This window comes from Oculina patagonica, chromosome 4 (assembly GCF_052425735.1).
Source record: "Oculina patagonica isolate OP01 chromosome 4, crgOcupat, whole genome shotgun sequence".
NCBI classification, from domain to species: domain Eukaryota; kingdom Metazoa; phylum Cnidaria; class Anthozoa; order Scleractinia; family Oculinidae; genus Oculina; species Oculina patagonica.
Window position 1 is genome coordinate 3,659,262 of NC_135761.1, and position 9,469 is coordinate 3,668,730.

The following is a 9,469-nucleotide window of genomic DNA, read 5'->3' on the forward strand; positions in this document are numbered from 1 at the left end:
ATGTATACTTTAGAAACAACTACTGAACATGTTCCATGTCTTAGCAAGTACATAATATCTGTTTGTTCTCGGGGGTAATTCTATAACTTTTAGAAATTTTGGTTTGGAGTCTTTTGCAATGCTTACACACGTACTGTCTTAGACTAAGAGCTTTGTCCAGAAATCCACAAAACAAAATGCAACAAATGCGCATGCTTGCTTATTCAGCCAACCAACGCTAGTTCTGATTGCCGCGGGCGCCAGGACAAGGATGAAAAGCAAAACGAGCATCAATTAACCAATCCAAAAGATTAGAACTTCTTATTATAGTGCCAAAATGTTGCGGCTTCCTCTGATAATCCTGACCAGGAAGTTAGTCGTCCGTGTAATCGACCGGTCACAGTCTTTTGATTTTTTTGTGTAAATTTTTTTGTCTTTTCAAACCCCCCAAAAATGCCAACTTCAAAAATTTTAGGGGGTTCGTTCGAACCCCTCGAACCCCCCCCCCCCACCCTACGGGCCTGTCTCACGTCTTTTATTCTGTTACTGCGTCACCCCTTTTGCCGAAATTAAAATATAGGCACGCACGCTGTGCAAAAAGTGAAGTCATCGCTTTCACCTGAGTATTGTTTTTTCTTTAGTAATAATAATAACTTTATTTATATAGCGCCATTCCTAAATGCTCATGGCGCTTTACAAAATAAATGTGTAAAAACAATAAAAACGGTAGTGAAATCTACAGACTCTATACATTAAGTGTTAAAAGTGTCAAAAAGGGTTAAAAATATTAACAAAACAATGAATAGCTATCTATAAAATTTTAAAAAAGTTATGTCTTAAGGCCCCGTGAGAAAGTCGGTGGGAAATTTTAAAGATGTAGTGGATGTTTCTGGAAATTGGAATCCTAAAGATTAATTGTTAAGCCTAAACAAAATCCTATCGTCATCTGGCCCGAAGTCTCCAGTTTTCTCTTGCCTTGAAGGCTGGTAAATTAAGACAAATCCTTCCTAAGATCTCCTAAGGGACGGACCATTATTTTCTTGGAGGGGGGGGGGGATGAAAAATTAATTATTTTCCTCTGCAAACTTTTTTTTTTTTTAGTTTAAATGCACCTCTGCAAACATTTTTTTTCGAAGTTCTTACTATTTTTTGTTATACATATCGTGTTTGCAAACAATTTATTTTGTCTTTCCAGGCCCTGCAAACAATTTTTTCAATATTTTTCATCCTCCCCCCCCCCTCCAGAAAAATAATGGTCCGTCCCTATAAGCTAAGGGTCTTTCTTGCCCAACCACCTCTTCTCCAAAGGATCCTGGGAGATTATGACCATTATGCTTTGCTGGCGAGAACAGTGAGTACAGTGTTTACATACATGCGTGCGTGGAAATGCGTGGAATAGTAGCGTGCGATTACAGTTATTACCCAGTTTATACGAATCAGTGATTCTACTGAAGTTATCGATGCAGTGTAAATGTAATGGGGTCGTTCTGGTATTTTGACGAGACTACTGAGATAACCCCAGACGACCCTGGAAAGTCTTCGCCCGACAACATCTCTTTCAATGGGCAACTTGTGAATGCTACGGGACCAATGATCTATGCAGGTAGTTTATATAAACGTTTGATCGGGATATTAATCTTACAGTACAGATAACTCGATTCATTTCATAACCTAAAGCTTACATTTAGTTCAAAAGGGATGTTTCCTTCTCTCATATATAACTTTTTCCCATAATAATCTCGAGCAGTTTTTTATTTTCGAAAAAAGATGCTCAGTGGTTTTCGGGTCTTTCGTTGTCGTGTCGGCTGTCAGATCGATCAGATCGACGTCCGGGAAGGAAATGATGCCTAAGTCACGACTGCATACTAGTTTTCGTAGCCTTTATCAGCGTTTGTGCATAAGACACCTAGTGCATACTACTCAAATATTCACTGGAAAGATCTGTTCAGATAACGTTACAGTATAAACATTTTTCTGCCTTGGTGAATGGTTGAAAACTGAAAGATTATAATTTAGTCTGACCATATTTCGGTGGATTACAGTAGTTCTAGTTAAAATATTCCATCAAGCTTTTTTAATTCATTGTCAAAATAATCGTTAAATTCGCCAAATAAGTGAAGAAAATGCCAGTGTCTTCTCATATTTTCACCTGCCACTCTTAATTTTGTAAACAATCGCACCACATATATAATTCAGCCCAAAATATCAAAAATGAAATATTGGTCTGGCAAAGTAGATACAGTTGTATTTTGACTTGGTAGGTCAAATTGGTTTTCAGGTTAAATCTATTTTCAACCTTGGTAAATCTGTTTCAACCTGAAGATATCACTCTTACCATAACAAAAAAAATTGATTAAATCATTAAAAAAGAAATGGTTGAAAGGTTGAAACAGATTTACCTAGCTATAGGTTGAAAACCAATTTGTAACCTGAAGATCAATTTGACCTTGAACAGATAAACAATAAATTGATAGAGCTCTTCATTTAGTGACCGTACATCAGTGGTAAATATGATATTTCCCTTTGAAAAATGTCAAATTTACAGATGTGGTAAGAATCGCCACACAGCTATCTAAGCACCTAGCTGTTAATGCTGCAAATTTTCAATGCTTCCCATAAAGTGCGTTTTAACTTATTCTGTTGCTTTTAAACTAGAGACAACAACTAATTATGGGAGGGGCGGTGGCCAATTTGTAACCTGAAGATCAATTTGACCTTGAACAGATAAACAATAAATTGATAGAGCTCTTCATTTAGTGACCGTACATCAGTGGTAAATATGATATTTCCCTTTGAAAAATGTCAAATTTACAGATGTGGTAAGAATCGCCACACAGCTATCTAAGCACCTAGCTGTTAATGCTGCAAATTTTCAATGCTTCCCATAAAGTGCGTTTTAACTTATTCTGTTGCTTTTAAACTAGAGACAACAATTAATTATGGGAGGGGCGGTGGCCAAATGGTTAGCACACTGGACACCAGATCGAGTGGTCTAGGGTCGAGTCCTGGCCAGGGTCACTGTGTTGTGTTCTTGGGCAAGACACTTTCCTCTCAAAGTGCCTCTCACCACCCAGGTGTATAAATGGGTACTGGCGAATTTAATGCTGGGGGGTAACCCTGCAATGGACTAGTTAGCATCCCATCCAGGGGGAAGTAGAAATACTTCTACATAAGCTCCGGCCTGTAATGGGCGACTAGGCTGGATGCAGACCCTACCTTTTTACCAACAACTAATTAATTTTGCTCAGTCTTTTTAATTGTCATTTTTGTTTTAATCTCCTTCCCCCCAAAGAAAAAATGTAATAATTATATTATTATTATTTTGTTGTCAATAAAGACCAGCTTATAATTTCACATGTTTTAAGTAAACTGTAGGACAGTGACATTTTCTCTTTAAATGTTAATTCCGAAGGGTTCCTAGATAAGTTATCAAGCCACGGTTTCAACAAGGAATTTGTACAAATAATTTGCACAAGATGCTTTTGGGGAGCTGCAGTTTGCCAATTACAAACTTGCCCTAAATTGCATACTGTAAATGTATCTATGGAAATCAAATGGAAACTAAAGAAGAATGTTTACATGTTGATGTCATTAAAGGCTGGTTTTCACTGGGTGTAAGCATAAGCATAAATATTAGCATAAGCACACAAAAAGAACAAACACACTTAACTTGTTCAGATTCTTATGTTGTCCTTGTTAGGAAAAAGCATATGCACAAGAAGAAGGAATAATTTTGTTTTCCAATGCTTATGCTTATTTCTAGCGAGTGCATAAGAGTACTAGAATATTTTTCCTTCTTATTTGTTTATGATAATTATGTTTGTGCTTACAGTATGTCTCAAAACAAGCCTTAACATGTTTGTTTGATAGATATCACTTGTAGAGGTCACTGCATATCTGTTTTTTAGCCTATATGTATGGCTTGTTATTTGTGACATTTATAAAAGTATATTGTAAACTTTACTTGTAAATATTACAGTGCGGACACTCGAACCGTGAACACCAAGGCCTTTTTTCCCGCTTTTTTGCCATCATCCAATCACGAAATGACTTCATAACGAGGCTGGTACATTTATTGAGAGTAAAACATACCGATTCATGGCTGACAAGAGTGAAATTTATATGTGGCTCAAATCATTATCTCCAAGCATGAAATTAGAAAGACTTTCGCTCCAGTTGGAAAACAGAGGGTTCCGCTCACGAAGGTCACTGGCTTTAATACATGAAATCTGAGGATTTGGACTCGTTCTTTCCGTCTCCTGATAAGCTGTTACTTGCGGAAAGACGCGTATTAATTAGAGGCCGAACTCAACAACATCAAAAAGAAAAGCCCTTGTAATGATGTCAACTCTTGTAAGCTAAAGGAAAAACACCCAGAATTGATTACCGATATTCGCACCGTACAGCGTGAACTAAAGGAAGTTGAATAATAGTATACGAAAGCAAAGAGCGACTACGACGTATTTATAATTAGCGCTTCCCGCCAACGAACTAAATCAAGGTTCTTTGCTATTTATGCGACCACGTCGATCTAAAGAAACAGAACCCAGCGAAATATTTAGATCGTTCTGCCTTGGATAGAGACTTGATGATTCTTCAGCGACGGGTTCAGCGAGCGTTGCGAAATAAACTTCTATTAGAGGAAAATTATGACTGGAGATTGCCAAGTGTTATCGAAGAGAAAAACATGGAATTGTTGACCCTCTCCGAGTGCAGTGAGCGGGAAAAAGGAATGCACGCAAATGGTAAAGTTGTACTTTACTCATGTTATGCTGCACTAAACTGCGTTTGATATGTTCCCTGTTGTGTTTTTATTTTTGCGTGTTTTCATTTCGGCTTGAAATAATGTGCCGGTACACTGTAATTAGTTCAGACATTAGTTCATGCATTTCCGGTTGTGATCGTGCTGTACAAAAATAAAGTTTGACTTTTAGACTACTAGAACGTGACAATAAGGTTGGATCAGAACAGAATCTATTTAATAAAGTTTAGTTTGTAACATATTTTCTGTGTCTCATTGCGCTTGAAGGAAACTTACATTTGTGTAGCAACAAGAGCGAGTTTATTTGTTCCCACGGATAAGATAAAAATAGCAACAGAATCAGACATATCCGTGTTTTCTAAAGTATGCTATTTGCTGGACTTATTTTGAATCAGAACAATTTCTATTCTATTCAATAAAGTTTTGTTCTATCTTGTCTAATCTGCGCCTGCATTTGAAGAAAATCTAGTTGTTTAGCGGCAAGAGTGAGTTTATTTGTTTTTATGTGTAAGATAAAAATCTGAGTTGTCAGTCACGTAGCCGCATTTTCTGAAGTATGCGATTGAATTTACTGGACTTACTTTGGACACAGCTTCGCTAATCTAACAACAGCCGCTGTTGAATCTCACTTGTATACACGCTAGGTTTACATAATTTCTCTGATACCACATATTCGACAACATCTGTTGACATTTTATTTCGAACCGGTGTTTTTCGCGGCCCAGCCAGAGATGAGTTGCTGTCTTCGTAAGATTGAACAACTTTATTTACACATCCGAAGCTAACTCGCATATTTTGTAAAATTTGTCTTTGCGAAAACCCTTGATGATGTAGATCAAGCATTCTTTCCCGATAAACTTGAGGCAGAGCTTTACCATTGTCGTAGCGGTAGATCCCTTGCTGTCGATGAACACCGAGTTTGCATTCACCTTTGCCGAACAGGAATAAAAAAGACTCCGACGGTGGCGATAAAATCTTGAAAGATAACGTGATTCTAGCGAAAAATATGTACTTTCCAGCGTAGTTAGCAGGCGAGTAGGCCATTTCACATTCGAAATATTGCCGAGTCGCTGACATAAAAAAACTCACATTATATTTTCCCGCAACCGCTGTGATTGGACGGCGCTTAAAAAATGTTAATCCTTTTGTTTATAAGAAGAGCTCTCATTGGCTAACCGTCAAAAAAGGCCCAAAAAATGTCCAAGTGTTCATGGTTCGAGTGTCCGCACTGTAATTGTCAAATAATTTATATCAACAATAATTTTTAGCGTTTTTGATTTTAAGATTTATTTTTTTAAAAAAAACATATTGTTTTTTTTAGATACACGTACATGTTCAGACAAGAACTTATTTGCTCCTAGGTGTTACATGTCTAAATAAAATTTGATTTTTGATTTTAATTTTGTTACAGAGAAGGGTGTTGTCTATGTGGATTCAGACAACGAGGAAGAGGACCTTGATACTATAGATAGCACTTGTCGAGGTCATGGCATATCTGTCTTTTGTGATCCTCAAAATACAACATTTCAAATTGTTTCAACCAGGATACACAGCAAGCATGTGGTAAGAACTGTTTTGGTCATATTTCATCCGGAGAAAGTTTATCACAAACGTATCAGTTATAGGAAGAATATGTCCTGGGGCCCTTTTCTCGAAAAACCCGATAACTTTTCAGGCCCGTTAAGCCATTTTTAGTTATCTGTATCTTAAAAACGGAGAAGTGTATAGGCCTGAAACTTTGTATGAGGGGAACTTCCGTTGATATTAAAAATATCATGGAATAAAACAGCTCTATAATCATAAGGTTTAGGATTTTGCTATGGCTTTCCGGGTGCGAAAACTTATCGGGACCTTCAAGAAACGAGCCCCAGGACCGTAATGTGTTGTTCCAGAAAATATCCACACCCCTCCCACAGAAGTTATTTGGTTGCATCCACCCACTCCTCTGGAAATTCCAGTCAAACCTCACACTTTCCTTTAAAAATTTTGGCTTTGGGAACCTCCGCCCCTTTGGAATTTCCAATGACCTTTCATGGGGTAGGTATGGATTTTTCTGGAACTGCACAATATTAAGTGACTGGGACATGGCCATGGGGGGAGAGGTGGGCTTGTAAGCAGAATAAAAAAAGTTTGTTTTTCATTGACTGGTTTTGAATTAAGCTTTAGAAACACATAATAATTCATGTCAAACGATGTTGAAAGAAGGGACTTTTACCTGGGGGAGGAAAAGGCATGCTTACAATCAGATGTATTTTTTGTCTACAGGAAGATGGGCCTTAAACTGGGGATTGTAAGCGGGGGGGGGGGGGGGGGTGTTTCAAAATGGAATTTTACGGTATCCACTTCAGACTTGACTCTGGCTACAAGTGATTTAAATTCCATTCAAAGCTTGAGGGAATTGATTGTGTTGTGGTTGTTGTTTAGAATTTTGCTGTCCCAAGAAGTATACATATACATGTACACACACCAAGGAAGGCCATTGCAATTTCAAGGCAGAGGGGTTTTAAGCTTATATCCAGAATTTCCAGGGTTTTTTTTTTTTTTGGAGGGGGTGGTGTAGTCTCAAACAATAGAACCTTACATGGATGGGGTATGGACATTTTCTTGAACAACACATTTTAAAATGAAACCATTCTGAAAGTACTAAGCCATAAATTTGAATTTCCTCTATACACTTTCAGACTTACTGTCTAATGGTTTTAAGAACAGACCAAGGTGTTGACACAGAGAAAGTTATGGTGAAAAGAAGGTACTCAGAATTTGAGACTCTGTACAAAGCACTCAAGAAAGACCATCCAACCTTCCTGAAAGATGTTGACTTTCCTCCAAAAGTACTTTTTCAAAAAAAGAATCTGAACCCTGAGTTAATCGAATCCAGACGCATTGCCTTTCAGGCATTCCTTCAGACAATTTACAAACACAAGGAAGTACGTCAACATTCAGCTTTCAAAGAGTTCTTCTATCAGCCAGGATTACGAGAAGCCACAGATTATCTGAAGGGAGGTGAACTGGAAAACAGCTTAGAACTCTTGTTAAACAGCCTGCATCTTCAAGTTAAGTTGTGCGACGAAGTGAGAGAGATCGTTGCTACTTTAGCGGCGATTGTTGTTGTATTCAATGCTCAGCGTAAAATAGAAGATGCTGAACGTTATGCCGCTGCAGCCATTGAATTAGCCCAAGATGATTATTTATGCCCCTACATGATTCCTTTATTGGACACAGCAGCTGAGTTAAGATGGAAACTGCAAATGGACAAGAAAACTATAGAGAGGCATTTGAGTCATGTTCAGAAAATGAGTGGGGTAGAGGTTGAACATGCTTTTACACTCAGAGAACTCGCAGTAACAAGATTTGACAAAGAGAAGTAGGTTGTGGAGGGGGCAGCAACCCAAAAGAATAGGAAGTGGGAGGGTTACAAGAGGTGGGAGAATAGAGGGTGTGAAGCAGGATTCCCAAGGTGGTGGGTACAGACCCCCCCCCCCCCCCTCCCCACATCAGTTAATTAGGGTTCCAAAATAATTTAGTTAACAACTTGCATAGATAGATCACATCATGCATCACATATCATACACTATAACTACATAAATAAATGTTAGGGTTTTTTTTGCACAGTCAAAACTGAAAAATATTAAGTACATAGAATTACTTCAACCAGGAATATTTATATTATTGAGCCAAATTTTTGGAAGTAAAAAGTGTGCTATTTTGTAACAAGAAGATCATGCACCAACTGCTAAACTGAATGTCTGGTTTGGACAAAAAACTGTATGTAAAAATGGAAATATTTCATTATTATTACTACCTGTCCCCTGCCGCATCCAATAATTGGGTAATATAATACTGGGCTAAGTTTTTCGAAAGATGGATAACACTGCCCACCAAATAAATCACTATCCAGTCGATAAGTGTTGATAATTGGATAGCAGTATGTATCCATCTTTCCAGGGGCCTGGTGCCTATTCTTCCAGACGTATATCATTGCATTGTAAATACTTTTGTAAAAATAATATTTACATGTAAATGTAATATAATATGACATAATGTAAATTGTAAAAAACAACAAAGTCAAAACCTGATTAGAGAATTTTATGACAGAATTATAAGACTAATTATATTAGATATAGTTTAAGAAAGACAGTATAAGAGAATTTGTAAAATTTATTGCTGAAAACATTATTCAACATGATGTAACACTTAACAGTATTTGACTCCTTAGGTCAAGAATCAGGATGAATCATTTGCAGTGTTCACACAAAATAACTTATCGCAGAGACACGAAGAAGCATAAAAAATAAAGTAGGAATGACCAGGAATGCCAAGGAACACATTTGTGCAATAATTTGCCCCTAGCGCTTGACAGTTAATTCAAATCCTTATGAATTCATGAGTCAAGTTATCCTTGTATCAAAATGTCACAATATTAAAATATTTCATCAGTAATTACTAGGTTGCACTTGTAAGCAAGAAAAAAAGTTGTGTTCAGATATTTGAATTTTAAAGAAATTAACACTTGTCGTAATTAACTGTTTAGTCCATTTCAGTCCTGGCCTTCGAAGGGATTGGAGGAGCAGGTTGGTTTTTTAGAGCTGGTGTTTGACTCTGGTTTCTGTAGAATTAAGTGACAAAGCATTGCTGCTTCTTTTGGATGGGATGCTAGTCCATTGCAGGTTGACCTCTCAATCTTCAGCCCTGGCCAGGATAGACAGTGCCTCTCTCCACTCAGTTGTT

The 9,469-nt window shown here is 37.5% G+C and overlaps 2 protein-coding genes across 2 annotated transcripts in view; both read left to right on the top strand.

Moving 5' to 3' along the window:
* LOC144651190 (5-oxoprolinase-like) overlaps positions 1–9,469 on the top strand; it is a 197,323-nt gene that overhangs the window by 119,701 nt on the left and 68,153 nt on the right. The gene's annotated exons all lie outside the window — the stretch shown is intronic.
* On the top strand, positions 1,348–9,439 carry LOC144649166 (sorting nexin-20-like). Its single transcript, XM_078508624.1, has 3 exons — positions 1,348–1,582; positions 6,153–6,304; positions 7,423–9,439. Exons 1-3 carry the CDS (start codon positions 1,456–1,458, stop codon positions 8,107–8,109), a joined length of 966 nt encoding a protein of 321 aa, XP_078364750.1. The 5' UTR covers positions 1,348–1,455; the 3' UTR covers positions 8,110–9,439.

What these genes read in the sequence shown, in the direction of transcription:
- LOC144649166 (XM_078508624.1), top strand. Translation starts at nt 1,456, where the DNA reads ATGGGGTCGTTCTGGTATTTTGACGAGACTACTGAGATAACCCCAGAC. An exon ending in GGGACCAATGATCTATGCAG is followed by an intron (nt 1,583 to 6,152) that starts GTAGTTTATATA and finishes ATTTTGTTACAG; the next exon opens with AGAAGGGTGTTGTCTATGTG. An exon ending in GGATACACAGCAAGCATGTG is followed by an intron (nt 6,305 to 7,422) that starts GTAAGAACTGTT and finishes ATACACTTTCAG; the next exon opens with ACTTACTGTCTAATGGTTTT.